A 17,794-nucleotide genomic window follows, 5' to 3' on the forward strand; every position below is an offset into this window, starting at 1 on the left:
CGTATTACGGTTTCGACGCACTTCCATGTATTTAGTTTTCTCTGCATTTACTTCTAAACCCATGTCCCTGCAAGCGTTTAATAAGATCTCTGGATTTCTTTCTATTGTTCTCCTATCATCCCCTATTAAATTTACATCATCAGCATATGCCATAACCTGGTGAATACCGTTCAATTCTACGCCCTGGCTGCTATCTTTGGTTTTCCTTATAGCGTATTCCAGAACAAAGTTAAATAATAATGGCGACAACGCATCTCCTTGTTTCAGACCATTCTCGACGTAAAACCTCGTGGACAAAAATTTTCCTACCCGGACTTTACTTTGGGATTCATTTAAACACATCTTAATTAATCTAATTAGCTCTCTCGGTATTCCAAGTTCTGTAAGAACGTTGTATAATGTTTCTCTCCTAACCGAGTAGTACGCCTTTCTAAAATCAACAAATGATGAAAGTTTGTCAAGAAGATTGTTTTCGTATTTTCTGATAATATTATAAACTGTTATAGGTTGCAAGATAATGTTTTCATATGTGAGTGGTTCAATTTTGATGAAAGTTTGTCAAGAAGATGAAATTGGTTAGTAGATACAATGCAAAAAATTGATAGTAGGTAGGCACAAAGGAAAGGTAAGGCAAAATTGTGTCAGAGATGCATTGTTATAACGTCTGACAGCAGGTAAGTAATGGTAGGTCATACTTAGGCTTAGACTATCACCTAGTGAACCCGTATTCAAATCTCGATCAACGGTTCTTTTTTAAAGTGTATCCAAGTGGTCGCGTTTCAGTTGTTATATAGTGTGTTTTCATTTTTAAGCGTAACATATTTAGCTTTTGGAATACCTCTTGACACTTTTCCCATCTTTTTGTTTAAAGAATGGATATTTTTAAAATTCATGTTTATTTAATGGTTACAATGATCTCTAGCTGATGAAGAGTTTTACTAACACATTCATAATAATTTACAAGCAGGCTAATAGTTGTCGATAGTTGCGCTGTCTGCTATATGGTGTCAAGAGATGTTCCTACACACAGAGCCCGAAACGACTCAAAACGACACAAAAATGCATGTCTTCCAATTTGGACATGCTTTAATGTGTACAAATGAATTGCCTTCTAATGGTGGACATAAGGAAATATGTCCATTTTTTGACATTACGGATATGTCCGCCATGAACATAAAAAATGTGAGCAACAATATAAAATGTATAGCATGTCAAAATGATCTACTGCCTTGTTTTCATTAGTTTTGACGGATTAGCATGTTATGTTTTAATCATTGGGGCAATTACATCATTGTTTGAAATGATATAATTGTACGTCCAAAATTTATACACATGCGCGGAAACGTGAGGCGGTTGTCGTTTGTCTCTTGTTATCAGTGTTACCAATGTAGCACTTTGGCGCTTGATCTAGAAATTTTTAAGGATATTTTTATCAAAAACAATTGGTTCATTTATCATTGTTAGAATAGAAATTTAGCACCTTTTAAATGTTGTCTAGTGACTAAACTGACATTATTTCCACTAAAATTAATATTTCTAGCGTCTTTTTGCAGTGTGTTTAGTGACAATATTATTCACATTGTTGGCAGTGTGTTTAGTATCATTACGACAGGTGTGTGTGTGCCCTATTACGGACAGCTTTGACATATATTTTTATGCCATATCAATCTCTTCTGGCTTTGTATGTAGTGTGCTGACAATATACAAGCACGCCGAAGGCTTGGGGGCAGAACAATTAATAACCTTTAGTGCGAAAAATATTGGTTTAATATCGTGATAATACCACATTATTGAATAAAATTAATAACTCGTATAACTAATATTCAAGTGTTTCATACAGCATATTTTTTAACATGTTACGTTCTTAATACACTTACAAATAACAACGCCAGCCAACACAAGAAGGCAGCCTAAGCGAGAGTTGGGAAACTTATCTATCAATCCAACTTCATACACTATTGTGAACATCCAGAATAATGATGCCATATGTACGTCAATTGGAAGTGTGTCATTTACAACTGAAAAGAGAATAATATTAACAAAATAAATACAAATAATAATAATAACATAAGTCAGAATCAACCAAATACGACACTTTGTCAAAATAGCAAATTAGCACATACAGAGGCATAAATCAGTGAATACAATGCTCTCTTACTTACAATTAATGTTCACGAAAGAAGAATTCTCACCATTAATTCTAAAGAAGACAAGAAACTTTACAATTGACATCTTGGTTTCGACGCGAGATGAAAAGTTCTGTGGGCTAGATACAACACGAAAATGCTATTTACTATTTCGAAAGTTATCAAATTATTTATTTATTTATTGTCAACACAACAGGCTATAGCCTAACTACAGTGTTGATAATTACGTAATTGCATGTTCATAATGACATTTCTAAACTTCTTAAGCGTATCACATATATTCAATTCATTGTTATTTACACACATACAATTATACAAAGCTGTTGTTCTTCAGATTGGTGAACAATATATTAGTGCTTATTTTTTATTTTTTACAGCAATAGAGTTTCCAGTGTTTAAACGTATTTTTAATAAAGGAATATGAAAATTGAATGAAGAAACTAAGGAAGTCAGGACAGTCGAAAATATTCTGAGTTACTTTCTGAATGAATAATAAATCAACCACATAACGTCTTTGTTCTAATGTTGGAAGACAAGTTTCCAGGGATGGTTTTGTGGCTGTCGTAAGTAGGATAGATGTGTTTCTCTATAGGTCAGAAATTTCAAAATTTTGCATGCATTTTTTCTAATTGCTTACGACTTTTTAATTGAGATGGATTCCAAATAGTAGGCCCATACTCCAACTTTGAGCAAACATATGCATTATACAACTTCTGTAATGTTAAGTTCTTAATTTTTTTCCTGTTCTAATTACGAATCCTAATAGCTTGAATGCTTGAATTGTTATGTTTGCAATGTGACTATCAAACGCCAATTTAGCATTAAACTTAACACCAAGATTCTCAACGAACAGAACACTAACTATGTGATGATTACATCTAATATTTGCTTGGTGTGTATCGGTACGTAACTACATTTTTTCTTCCTCCGATTATGATCGAATAGGACGATTGAACCTGCATTTGCTGCCTGATACAGATGTTCGTTTTTTCACTTCCACAATGTGACTAGTTGATACGTATGTGCTACATTACATCTCTACCATGAGCATGTATGAATTTGTAGTAGGAGTAGAATGACCTTTCATCGCTTCTGTATTAACAAAATGTTCTTTGCGTTCGCATTGGAATGATAAGGTTATAAAAAGAAAGGCTCGGAAATTCCCAAGTGGCAAGTTACTATTATGACTGGAAATAAGAGTCTAGCACGTCGCAAATTTATGACCAAAACATGTAGGACAATTTATCAAATTATATTTGTATTATTGTGACGCTTGATTTTCAGAAATGATGCCTAAGTAAGGAAATCATTATCGAGAATTAGCAATAACTATACCTGAATTGTAAATGCAGGTTCCAAAATACACAATCTATACTAAGAAATCGCCACGTTAAGCGGGATTGCATAACGAGTCTCCGAAATATGAAACTATTTACCATCATTCTAAACCCCACTCATTTCAAGGATTTAACCTATTTTACGTAAATTATTTTGACTTAAAATTTAATGTGATATATACGAAATATACGTTGATGTATTGTAACAGCTGTAACTTACAATTATTTGCTGTAAATTAAATCGTTATCTGACTGTAAACAAAAGCAACAAAACCCAGATCGAAGCAGGAAACAACTTTATACGAACACTTAAAGAAGATTCCACAGAGCATAAGGAATAGTCAAGTCATGTGTTTTGAGTAAGTAATTTCTTAATGCGATGTTTGTGTTCAAACGCTGCACGAAGTCAAGTTTTTTATGTGTTTTCTCGCGTTCTCCTAACGTGGCTAAGTGGTGAGCGTAGGCACCTTTGGCGTGGGAGATCCGTGTTCGATTCCCGGCGGGTGCTGATGTGGTTCGGACTCGACGTTAATCAGTAGGTCCACGTCTCATATAGCCTTGCTGCTGAACGTAACGTTAAACTCAACTCAACTCGCTTTCTCCTAAGTTTATAACACTTGTTCGATTTGATTCTTTCCAAATTCTATTAGGAGAGAATATAATATGAATCGCAAATGTAAAATACATTAGCTGAAAATATTATCAATGTTTAGTTTATTTTTCTGGTTTGTAACATAAAATCATTCAGTAAGTTTCTTTTTTAAAAAAGACTATTTCATTTGTCGCTTGTTATACGTTTCAAACGGCAATATTATAACTTTTGTGCAAATGAAAAAAAAATGTAGTAGTATAATGTAAGTATTAGCATATATGATACCTACTATCGCTAGCATTCTTACTTCAGAGTAAAACTCGAGTGCTTTCTCAGATTGCACTTTAAATTAAGTTCTCGCTTATATAAAACTGTGTATGCAAATGAATATTAATGTTTGATTAATTACACGATGAATGAACCTAACATAGTTACAAAAATAATATAGTACTTCATAAAAGAAGCAAAAGAAAGAAAGAACATGGAAATTAGTAATAGCAAGACGTTAGAATTTGATAATATTTTTACTTTTTAATGTTGATTATACTTGGTTACTAAAATTAAAATCTCACCAATGGATTCGAGACGGGTGCAAATTAGCACATAAGTAAATTCGTTCTTTAAGAAGTTCAGATTATATCATTGAGAGACATCCACTTCGGTGTGCTTCGGTGCTTGAGCACCTCTACAATTGATTTGTGGTGCTCTGCATCCAGAACAAAAAGACAAAAGATAAAAGAAGGGAAGAAAAATAGAAAAAAGAGAATATTCTAATCTTTCATTCTTGAATTGTAGTAGACTTCGATTTTTTCATAGAGCGAAGAGGGAGTGATATAGGAATTTAATTCTTGAGCAAAAGATAAGCTTTTCATTTCTATTGGGCTGAATTCTATACATTATCATAATACAAACATATGCTCGTAAGTTGGGTTCTATTTAGCTAACTTCATATATTAAATAGTTTCTTTTATTTTGAAATTGTAAGCCAAAAGATTAATGTTCAGAATGGCGTGACGAGTTCTAACAAGGGAAGGTCACGAACTGGCTCGCTGAGATCCGGACGAGACAATTGTGTTTGCAATGAATATATTATATCTAGACGGATCCCAAAGTTATACGTGCCACCGGGTGAGATATCATGAATTAGAATATATTTTGTAATATAGCATTTAGCTGGCGGAATAGTTTGAACCAGGTCATTTCTTTGGAAACGGTTGGGTAGATGGAAAACTCGACGAACACATATCACGTCATTTTCAAGGCCACACTCTTTGGGGTAAGAAACTTTGCCCTAGGGTCACTTGCAGGGTACCAGGCGGTATCCAACTCAAAAGTTTCAAATAGCAAGGGGGGTTAAGTAGTACTTCATTTGAAAGCTAATGTGAAATGGAAGAGTATGGAGCATGTTTAGACTCTCTTCGACAACCCTATGCAACATGCGGCGGGTCAAAATGTGAACAAAAACTAATTGTTGTAATGATCCGTTGGCATTTTGCCTATGGTTATCGTAGAGAGACAAGATTGGCTCCATCTTCTTTCTTTTAACAATACCTTTGAAACGATATGCTGCTTAACACCCCTTGCCATTTAAAAACTTTGAGTTGGATCCCACCTGGTAACCTGCGGGAGCCCTGACACAATATTTTTTTTTACTTTAAATCGTTGTGCTTTGAAAATAATGCCACACGTGATTTCCTGTTTTCACATTTGTCTCACCATTTTTACATTATAATGGTGTCCAAGGACTTTTCAATTAAGTTTTTGTTTACATTTTGAACCGCCGCCATTTTCCATAGGGCTGTCGTAGAGAGTCGAGACTTGCTCAGTCTTCTTTCATTTCACATCAGCCTTCCATCTACCCAACCGACGGAGTTTTCCATCTACCAACCATTCCTGAACAAATGATCCGGTTCGACCTATTTTGCCAGCTAAAAGCTTTTCATTACAGGATATGTTCTAACTCACGATATCCCACCCGGTGACACTTATAACTTTGGGATTCGTCTAGATATAACATATCAAATGCAAACAAAATTATCTTGTTAGGATCTCAGCAGAGCCAGGTCGTGACCTTTCCTTGTAAGATAAGAGTTTGAAACACTAGAAGCTTCCTTACGCCGCCATATTCTTATACAAAAAATATTTTTCACTATACAAAAACAAGCTTCATCTTCGTTCAAAAATATCTAAAACTTATTTTCAGGAAAGTCAAGGTTTAAACTTTCTAGGGAAGCAAAGTCCTTACGCTTGGGGTATTATTCAGTATTATTCAGTGCTTCTGAAATAATTTGAGAATAAACTCAGAAATACATGTTTTGAAGATACACTTCACTTCCATTAGAATTTGAAGTAGATACACAAATCTTACACTTTCGATACAACATAATAAACAAATGCAACATAAATAAATGTTTAGATAAAAGTGACACCCTAATTCTTATTGTACTGTAGTCACCACCAGATTCAGCAAATTCTTGGAATCTACTGGGAATACCAGATACAAGTATCGAGCAGTAAAACTGTGTTTCCAAATAAGAGTTGCCATAGTTATATGACACATCTTTGTAGAAACGTTTGCTCTCGGTCCGCAAATCTCTTTCATTTCTGCACTATATAGGACCACTTATGTCCAATTGGATTGAAATATGGGAATAGAGAAGGCTATTCAATACAAATAAGCTCAGAATGTTCACTTAACCATTCTCGTCCATGCCGAAAAGTGTGAACAGCAATGTTGTTATACATTAATACCTATACTCTTTCTTTTCGGGAAACTTTCTTTCTAAGGAAGGCAACAATGTGTTTTCTAAGATATTAACGTAAACACTGCTATTCATTCTTCAAGGTACCAAATTTCAAGGACCAGCAGTGGATCGCTAGGATACCAAGTGGTTTAACTAAAAAGAAAAATCAGAAAATAACTTTGAAGTTCAATATCTCATGAACAATTCATATTTCTTTTGTAATTGTAACCGAAAATGTAGTTGTGGAGTTTATTTTCTAACCCTGATAGCGAATTATATTCTCTTGTTTAGATATCAGATATTAAAGTTCAAGTTATCCCCTGGAAAAATTCCATTTTGAAAAGGATTTGAGCTTTTTCCTGGCGACGTGATTTTAGTAATTCTTCTCGAGATGTCAGCCAGGTGAAGGTATTAATATCCGAAATCTAAAATGCAGACATCGCTTTCATTTTTAGAGATTATAAAGAAGACACCGGGGACGATGTAACGTGTACACGTTCCAAGTTTAAAAAAAGGAAAGAAAGAAAGAAAGAAAAAAGAATGAAAGAAATTATCGACTTAAAATAATAAAAAAAGGAAATGGAAATTAATGTAAAATCTAAGGACATTCAAGTTACATTTTAATGGTCGTTTAAATGAAAATCCAAAAATATTCTTCTTTTGATAGATACTTGAATCTAGTGAGTATTATAGAGTATTGTATATTACTGCTTACGGTTGAGTAGAGTAGAGGTAGAGTAAGTCGTGGTAGAATTTCAACTCACACATTACCCAATTGGATTAATAGTATTCGTAAAATTAAACGTAATAGATTGCTGTCTGGTTTAAACAAGTAAAAAATAAATTAAAATAAAATAAAACCGATTCAAGTCAAATTATCGACCTTATTTCCGGTTGATTAGAATTACTGATTCCGGAAGAATAAAAATTAGACTCGAAATAATTATACCTTATTTCTTTTAGAGCAGTCTGTATTGTTTCTCAAGGAGCTATTATATTTAAAGAGTTGTTGAGATTAAGTTTGCTTAAATCCAGAGTTACGGCCATTAACATTTTTTATATAATCTATGCTTATTACCTTATATTATTAAATTTTAAAAAAATATTTGATAAATCTGAGGAAATTTTGTTTGGAATTTTTGTACATAGAAGTCAAAATAATTCTTGAATTGAAAATTAAATTTTATTTCTACCTGAATAATTCCATCAGCGTTTGAATGAAGCTAGTAATGTTAATTGGAAGAGCTGAAAAAGTTTATTTTTGTGGGGGTTTACAGGTGCAGCTGAGAGGTCCTGCTTCGGCTGAAGTCACTCGCACTTTAAATAATCCAACCAAAGAAAAATCTTTTTTTGCTTGACTGTGAATTATGGTTGTAGTAAAGTGTGATAGCGATAATTTTGACAACGGGTACATGTATGTACGTATACTGACTATTTAGGGGCTTAGAATGCAGGCTAGTGATTGCTGAGGGAAATGCTGGCGTTTGATTGGCTGAGAGATGCTGACTCCTGATTGGCTGTTGTTGTGGCTACGGAAAGGGTAGGCCCTTTTCAGGAACAAAAAGAGACATTCAACAAAAGTCATAACAATAATGATCACTATTTAGTATTATTTTTCGACATTTTTCTTAAAAATGTGAATAAGCTTTGGTCCGATTGTAATTACATTTATGGTGGTTATTTTTTCTCTTATTAGCTAGAACTAGATAGCTATTTTTCATTAAGTTATGTTTGAATAGTATATTACCTCCAGTGTAAACTTCTTCTTTACAATTGACCCAAATTTCATTTTTATCTCCAGCATATTCACAGTTTGCAACTATCATAATCCCAGAAAGAAAAGACGACGCAATCGAAGAATAAAAAAGAAATTTAATTAGCCTGTAAGAAAATTAAAAAGCAAGAGTATCAAGAAAATTGAGAAAAACACTACTTGAATATTTACTGTAGAACAGAATGCTTTAATGTTTTTCCATTGACGGTTTATATAGATTTTTATTAAACGAGATGCTTGCTCTCAACCTGACACAAGAAAAGATTATTGCAAAAGCAAAGTTTAACAATAAAATTTCTGAACTGAATCTTGTACTCTCTAAGCACTAATGATCAAACATTTGTTATCTTATGATCAAATTATATTTGTTATCAAATGCTATATGATAACATTCTTTTGTAGGACATATTAAAACTTGGTAAAGATATCACTTATGATCCTCTCAACATTAGCCATCAATGAAACATTGGTTGCAATTGTCATTGATAATTAGAGGTAAGTCATAAAAGACATCGTGGTTTCGTTCGTCGTGCATTCTTACATGTAACAACGGACGAGTATTACATGTTACAGTAAGTTTGGAAAATGATCAACAGAGAAGTACGAAAAAATCAGAAGTAATTACCATGAGAGTACCCTATACCATGATCAGGTTTAAAGGCCACGCTGGATTTCAGAATGGGAGTTTCTGACTACCGAAGAAGTGGACCGTCAAACAGTCGTTCGGAGGATAACGCGATCTATACCAGTCAGATTGTCGGCATGATAAAGAATGAGCTTCACCCCAACCACAAAGAAGAATGAGCCAGATCGAGAAAGAAAATCTAGGGTATGACAATTAAACAGTTCTGATCATCCTTTAAGTTTGTGCTACTAATTAACCTAACTTTTGTTCGATTTTTGTTTTATTTAGAATCTATGAGACTAGGAACCAAGGTCTCATCGAAATGCTCTCGTTACTAGATGTTCACATCACCTACGAAAATAGAATTCATAGTACTAATCTCATATGATAAATAATTTACTGTCATAAGCAGTTACAGAGTTCCAGCATTAGTCCTGGAACTTCTATTTCAAAAATATTTAGCCGTATCTTTTATCTCAAGCACTGTTTAGTGCTTTTGTATTCAAAGTAAAGGATCACTCGTTTTCACTCCGACAAATCTGCCCTATACTTCAGCCCTTCTATCTCTAGGTCTGACGGATAAGTGAGCAAATTAGCATGAAGAGAAGCTATATCTACACCTCAACACGTATCATTAACATAAATTAATGACAGCACTATCAACGTGTTGCTTATCAAACCAGAGGTTGATGCACTTCTCGGTGCCGCACTTCATCACTGGAATCTGCTCTAGCACGCTGTCGCACATTACGTCAAGTTTGAAACACACAAACTGACAATTTTGTTGCATACATGTACTTAGATATCAAGGCCGGAAAAAGAACAGCTTGGCTTTAAGTAGGTTTTGGGAAAGTGGACCGTAGTAATTATTTCTTATTCAAGAAAACAGTACAATTACACCATTTTATTTCAAAATCAATTCTCCCAAAGTTTCTAATAAATGACTTTTCCTCAAGTTTAAGTAGCTTCCTCCTAAATCCATCCTAGCAAAATTATAGTATTAAGCTCTCAGAAATGAAATGATTTTTCTCAATTTCGTACTTAAGTAACTTTTCCCAAAGTGACGATCTATTAAAATAATATTGTAGTTCCCTGTAGATTTATTGTATTTCATTGTAGATTTGAGTTATTCATTTTCAACTTAATGTCCTATTATTTGACAGCCAGATTAGATTCTCCCAGTCTCAACGAACCATACCAAAAGAATAAGAAACAGAAGTAGACATGTCAGTGACAAAGGCGATGCAGTTAGAATCAAACAAGAACATCCCATGCGTTGTGGATTATTGTAAAGATCACTTTAGCAACAATGTCTCCCCGCTCACTGCTAATAGTACTCTGCTCTGACATCGTAACGTCAGCAAATTCGGAAATGACTATTTTAGTTGAAACCAACAGAATGAAGCGTATCTAATTCGTACTACTAGGTTTTTCATTTACCTTGCTCCACGTTTTTTTTTCTTTTATGGACTAATTCCATGAATTCTTAGAGTAATGATACTCTTTAAACACCCTGCGCGAAATAAAGTCACACATCTAAGGACACCAACTCAGTACACATTTAGCCAAACAGTCAAACTGGAATATTCAGTTAGGGGGCAGACCGTTGTTGAATAGCATGGCATGAAAGTATAGAATGGAGAACATAACCTAACTTATGATTATAAGTGATTTTTTTCCACAGATTCAAACTAGGACATTTTCTACACTCCGCATAAAAAAAAATTGCGATAGCTAACGTCGTGAAGTTAGGCACCCAATTTACACCTTCTTATCCCATGATCCTGTCAGGTAACGAGACTCCCTCTCTCTCCTCCTTTCCTCTCTCACATACTAAAATTAGCTAAAAAAAATCAGCGCAATTCTTATTTCAAACTATGCATTTATTAGTTTCTATAAAATGAAATAACAAAACCGAGACAAAACAAGATTCATAAGATGGTGTAAGGAGAAACTGAAACACTTATAATGAAAAATTGAAACCAATTTATGTCTATTACACAGACATTCAGAAATGAGGCAGAGAGAGAGAGAGAAGAGGAGAGGAGAAGAAGAAAAAGAAAAGGGAGAACAGATTAAACTGGAATTCAAACCTAGCAAGAACCTAACATTATGAAGTTAAGTTTCCAAAAATCTAACAGTAATGTAGAAATAACGATTGTCTTTACATATTTTTCATAACTATTCGAATATATAGAGGATGCTTTAAATATTCATCATGTCACTTTCATAGTGGACAGCATACTCAATTTCCAGTAGAACTGTATAACTCCGAGACACATCAAGGATATTGTTAAAAGTTTAAGGATAATGTCAAAAGGAAAAAGTCACATGCTTTGTTTCCGCGTGATTCGATTGCAAAATTCATTGCACGCACTGATCCAAAATATATTCTAATATACCCAGTAGATAGCGTTGGTCATATCCCCCATTTCAGACTACTAATGCAAACTTAACAAAAAAACAAACAAAAAATCGAAACGAAAAGAAAAAGAAAGAAAGAGAAAATTAAAGAGTGCTATTTTACTGCTAAATTTCTATTACAAACCCTATATTAAAACTCCAAACTGTATCGTAATGAAAAGTTATAAATGTTTGAATGAAAAAGTTTATGTTCCTCATAGACGTAGCATGTTTGAAATTTCAACGTGAATAAAATACATTGAATTATAAGATGGAAACAAATTTTGTGTCGAACTAGTATAAATAAAATATTGGTATCAAATAACCAAAGTGGTTATGATTTTCTAGTCTTTTCCGAAGATGTATCTGTTCCGAACATTCAGCATTGATTTCATCTCTCCGGATATAACGTAATTCGCACAGATAGAATGAACAGACTAAGAGCTCAAACGGATCATCGTGTTAGTTGGATGATGTTGGTTAGGTTATAAACCACCACTGGGTCGAGGATTCAAATCCGTAGTGATCCGGTAATTCGATTGAGACACCAGAGGATAAAAAAGTGATTTTTTATTCCCTTGCGATTAAACACTATTTCTGTCAGAGGTGATCAGGACTGGGGATGTTATCGCCAGAGCACGGAAAACACGACGCCGAAGTTCCCAGATAATTAGATTCTCCATATTTTGTATATTGCGCTCTTGATGTGTTATAACTTTGGAACACGCACCCGCACATTAAGTACTTGTATGTGTGTGTGTGTGTGAGAGAGAGAGGAGAGAAGTGAAAGATGCAAAGACAGGTTAGGGGAACGTGAAGAAAGAGAGAGAGCGGGAGACAAATATAAATATGAAACATACTTATCATTGCAGTGTATGGTGTAGAAATACACACTGTTTACTCGAATTATCGCCAGTGATGCTTTGTAAGTTCTCCATCAAAAGATCAATCTCTCTTTGCAGCCATTATTTTATGCGAAATGATCATGCTGCCTGACGGGGAATCGAACCAAGATTTTTCATTTGCAAGACTGGCACTCTACCACTACACCCCAATCGCTTTGGGTAATTTTTTAACAAATGGTGTAGTCTTTCCTTCTGAGAATGATAACACTAAACGTGTGTACTGCAGATCAATGATGTCTTTGGAATGTCCTGGTAATTCCCTTGTCCTTTCCCCACCAGCATTCGTAAATCGTATCTATCATTATACAGGTTTCTGCTTCCACATTCTTACGTATTTCTTGCCCTGTATGATAAGTCGAATCTTCACAATGACTTTCTAAAAAAATTAACGTTGGTATGAACATGATTTAAACCTGTTAGATAGCTGTATTATTCATAAGGCCATTACGTTACCTCTATACTATCATGCCACCTGTAATTAAATGTCGAAGATTACTTACTTTAGCCCTGATCTTTGGAACGAACCGGCTTCTTCCTGTAACGTTATTTGCACTAAAGTGTACAATGAAATTGATTTATTCGACGGCCTAGGTAGCAATTTGTACTCACAAATAAAGGAAAAACATACAATCTAGGAAATAGTAGAGAAATAAAACATATTTTGCAGTAATTTCGCCGTGCAAGTTTAAAAGTACGCACATAAATTATCATTTAGTTTACGTAAATACTGCATCGCCTGATTTGGAACTTCGTACTTTAACTACTACTACTACTACTACTACTACTACTACTGCTAATAATAATAATAATAATAATAATAATAATAATAATAATAATAATAATAATAATAATAATAATAATAATAATAATAATAATAACCTATATTATAAAATTTAAAGTAACTATGTTTTTGGCTCCTAATCTCTTGAACCACACGACCGATCTCCATCAAATTTCCAACATTGATAAGGTTCGGTCCTGGGAAGCTTTTCTATCATTTCATTTTAACGGTAGAACTTAAGTGGTGGAGGCGAGAAGGGGAGGAGGGTTGATATATAAGAATGAATAAAACGTATTAACTCTTGAACTACCAGACCGATCTCTATCAAACTTTCAACATAACTAAGCTTCGAATCTGGGACGACTTTTATCTTTTCAGTTTGACGCTGGAACGTAGGAGCTGGGGAGAAGGAGATATATGTAAAAAAAATGAAAATGAAAGTGACTGTCTCTGTGACACCACCCGACCGATCTCGATTAAATTTTCAACATAAATGAGGTTAGGGCATAAGATGGTATTTATCTATTTACTTTGACGATATAAGTTAGGGTTGAGGGGAGGGAGGAGTTAAAATGTATAAATAAAACTTGATAACTCGTGAAACAAAGGATAAATGTAGATCAAATTTTTAGCATAGGTGAGGTTCGGACCTGAGATGATTTTCATCATTTCACTTTTACGGTAGAACTTAGAGAGCGGAATGTTAGAGGGAGATATATATATATAAATTAAACTTAATAACTCTTGAACCACCAAACCAATCTCGATCAAATATTCAAATTAGATGAAGTTCGAACCTGTGATGATTTCTGTCATATCACTATGACGGTGTAACTTAAGAGATGGGGAGGGGGAGCGACATTTCAAAAAGAACGAAAAATGACCGGTATTAGTGACGAATCTAGAATTTTTGGAGTCGCTGAGATTAACAGTGATGCATCTGATGATGTTTAAAAGAAAATTCAGCCCAGCAACTTGGAAGAGGGAAAGACATGTAAAAACGATCGACATAACCAATATCAGTGTCGAATTCATAGTTTTCCGGCTCCCTAAGATGAACAATGACACTGTAGATGCCGTGTTCCACAACATAGCGTGGATGGGGGATATATAAAACTCATCAGAAATGACCGATATCAAAGAGCTCTTTAGTAATACTAAAGAGTTACTGAGTAACGGAACATATTACTATTTTTCTCAATTTAGCCCAACGGATCGCTCAATTGCTGCTAGTAATAATAATAATAATAATAATAATAATAATAATAGTAATAATAATAATAATATAATAGGTAACTATGCTGTGAATGTGAACATTTTATTATTATTATTATTATTATTATTATTATTATTATTATTATTATTATTATTATTATTATTATTATTACTATTCACATACTTTTGAACTTGCACGGCGAAATTACTCCAAATATGTTTTATTTTTGTAATTCTTCCTGGATTGTAGGTTTTTCCTTTACTAGTGGGCACTAATTTCTCTCTAGGCCGTCGAGTAAATGAATTTCGTTATGCATTTAGGTTCGTTCCAAACATAAGGGCTATAGTAACTAATAATTGGCTTGTAATTACAGGTGGCCTCATAGTGTAGGTGTAACGTAATGGCCTTATGAATAATATGGATGTCTAACAAAAGTTCAAATCCTGTTCACGACAAGGTTAATTTTTTTACAAAGTCATTGTGAAGGATCTACTTATCATATTGGGCAAACAATATGTAACGATGCGGAAGCAAATACCTGTATCACGATAGAGATGATTTACGACTGTTGGTTGGGAAAAAGCAAGGGGATTACTAGGACACTCCCAAAGACATCATTGAACTGCAGTATACATTTTACGTGCTATCGTTCTCACAAAGTAACAGTACATCATTTGTTAAACAAAGTTTGGCCAAAGTAATCGGTGGTGTAGTGGTAGCGTGCCAGACTTCCAAACGGAAAAATCTTGGTTCAATTTCACATTAGGTAGTATGATTTTTTCGCATAAAATAATGGCTGCAGATATTCATCTTCTGTTGGAGAACTTACAAAGCATCACTGGCGATAATTCGAGTAAACAGCGTGTGTGTTCTACATCGTACACTGCAATGATAAGTATGTTTCATATTTATATTCGTCCCCTTCTCTCTTTCTTGACGTTTTCCTATCGCGTCTTTGCATCTTTCACTTCTCCCCCTCTCTTTTTTTCACACACACACACACACGATTCATGTTCCAAAGTTAAAACGGAGCAAGAGCGCAATATACTTGGTCTGGAGAATCTAATTACCTGGGAACTTCGGCTACGCGTTTTTCGTGCTCTGGCGATAACATCCCCAGTCCTGATCACCTCTGGGTTACCAAGCCTCAATCGAAATACCGGGCCACTACGGATTTGAATCCTGGACCCACTGGTAGTCTATAAACAAACAAACATTATCCGACTGACACGACGTTCCGTTTGAGCGCTTAGCGTGTTCATTCTATCTGCGCGAATTACGTTATATCCGGAAGAGATGAAATCAATGCTGGATGTTCGGAACAGATACATCTTCGGAAAAGACTAGAAAATCATAACCACTTTGGTTATTTGAAAACAAACTTTTATTTGTACTAGTTCGACCGAAAATTTGTTTCCATCCTATAATTCAATGTATTTTATTCACGTTGAAATTTCAAACATGCTACATCTATGAGGAACATAAACTTTTTCATTCAAACATTTATAACTTTTCATTACGATACAGTTTGGAGTTTTAATATAGGGTTTGTAATAGAAATTTAGCAGTAAAATAGCACTCTTTAATTTTCTCTTTCTTTCTTTTTCTTTTCGTTTCGATTTTTTGTTTGTTTTTTTGTTAAGTTTGCATTAGTAGTCTGAAATGGGGGATATGACCAACGCTATCTACTGGGTATATTAGAATGAATTTTGGATCAGTGCGTGCAATGAATTTTCCAATCGAACCACGCGGAGACAAAGCATGCGACTTTTTCCTTTTGACATTATCCTTAAACTTTTAACAATATCCTTGATGTGTCTCGGAGTTATACAGTTCTACTGGAAATTGAGTATGCTGTCCACTATGAAAGTGACATGATGAATATTTAAAGCATCCTCTATATATTCGAATAGTTATGAAAAATATGTAAAGACAATCGTTATTTCTATATTACTGTTAGATTTTTGGAAACTTAACTTTATAATGTTAAGTTCTTTTCTTGCTAGGTTTGAATTCCATAGTTTAATCTGTTCTCCCTTTTCTTTTTCTTCTTCTCCTCTCCTCTTCTCTCTCTCTCTCCCTCTCTCTCTCTCTGCCTCATTTCTGAATGTCTGTGTAATAGACAAAAATTGGTTTCAATTTTTCATTGTATGTGTTTGAGTTTCTTCCTACATCAACTTCTGAATCTTGTTTTGTGTCGGTTTTGTTATTTCGTTTAATGGAAACTAATACATGTGTAGTTTGAAATAAGAATTGCGCTCATGTTGTTAGGTAATTATTGTGTGGGATAGAAGGAAGAGGGAGATGAGGTCTCTTTACCTGACACGATTATGGGATTAGAAGGTGTGTATTTGGTGGCCTAACTGCACGACGTTAACTGTTGCAATTTTTGATGCGGAGTGTACAATAAACCGCAAAACGCATAATAAGTGCATTTGGGCTAAGAATGGCGAATTTAACACTATACGTCGTTGGTTAGCGAAATTTCGTTCCTATGACAGTCTTGCAATATGAACCCCTCAGACATCAACCTACACAATATTTGTGGTAGCCCTTCAAGGACACCGTGGAAAAAGTCGCTCGGTTATGTAATTGCAGACGACTTAAGTATACAACCTACCAGTGTCGTTCGAATTGTTGGTGTAATCGGTAAGGTTAAAAGGTGGGCTCACAGGTGCATACATGCGTTGATACCGGGCAAAAGGATTGCTATCTCAATGTGTCCAATTTTCTGATTGTATGGAGTTCCGAAAAAAAAGATTTTATGCATGTGGTTGCCATTTCTGATGAAACTGGATCAGTGATGATAATCGTAAACTGTTAGAATACTGGTTGGATTGTGTTCAATGTCTTGGACGTTTTTCAAAACCCACAGAATGTCTTGTTGTTTTTATGGTGGTGTGATTCATTATATCTCTTTTTGTCGTGGTGAAATTATTACTGTGGGTCTTTACTGTCCTTAACACAATGAAATACACCGCTTACTTGTCCTCAAGCATCCAGCAATTACCAACAAGCATGATGCACAAAAATGCATGCTCACATATCGCTCAAAGGACGGTACATTCTTTTCACGAGTTGCAGTATGAAGACTTTCTTTATACACAATGTTTCTCTGATATCTCTCCCATTGACTATCAGGCTTCTAGATCATTTCTTTGGAGGTTAAGACATTTCCTGATCATTGAGTCGTACAATGTGTGGTTGGGAATTTCCTCTTATTACAGATCCCAGACTTCTTTGCCATGAAACCCAATCGTTTGCTGAGTG

General features: G+C 34.5%; 2 protein-coding genes across 5 annotated transcripts in view; one reads left to right on the top strand and one right to left on the bottom strand.

Annotated features, from left to right (window-relative positions):
• The window catches only part of LOC145673417 (uncharacterized), a 755,597-nt gene that overhangs the window by 328,001 nt on the left and 409,802 nt on the right, over nt 1-17,794 (bottom strand). Inside the window, exons 21-22 of the mRNA XM_081743106.1 lie at nt 8,568-8,701; nt 1,878-2,018 (exon numbers count right to left, since the gene is read on the bottom strand). Coding sequence (XP_081599232.1) covers nt 1,878-2,018; nt 8,568-8,701 — 275 coding nt within the window. The remainder of the gene's footprint in view (nt 1-1,877; nt 2,019-8,567; nt 8,702-17,794) is intronic.
• The window catches only part of LOC145673418 (uncharacterized), a 207,508-nt gene that overhangs the window by 115,965 nt on the left and 73,749 nt on the right, over nt 1-17,794 (top strand). For 2 of the 4 annotated variants that reach the window (XR_014128765.1, XR_014128766.1), the window contains one exon: nt 2,525-2,710. The exons of the other annotated variants lie outside the window; for them this stretch is intronic. The gene's annotated coding sequence lies outside the window, so the exon portion shown is untranslated. The remainder of the gene's footprint in view (nt 1-2,524; nt 2,711-17,794) is intronic. 4 annotated transcript variants of the gene reach the window in all.

This window comes from Thermobia domestica, chromosome 16 (assembly GCF_964235325.1).
Source record: "Thermobia domestica chromosome 16, izTheDome1.hap1.1, whole genome shotgun sequence".
NCBI lineage: Eukaryota > Metazoa > Arthropoda > Insecta > Zygentoma > Lepismatidae > Thermobia > Thermobia domestica.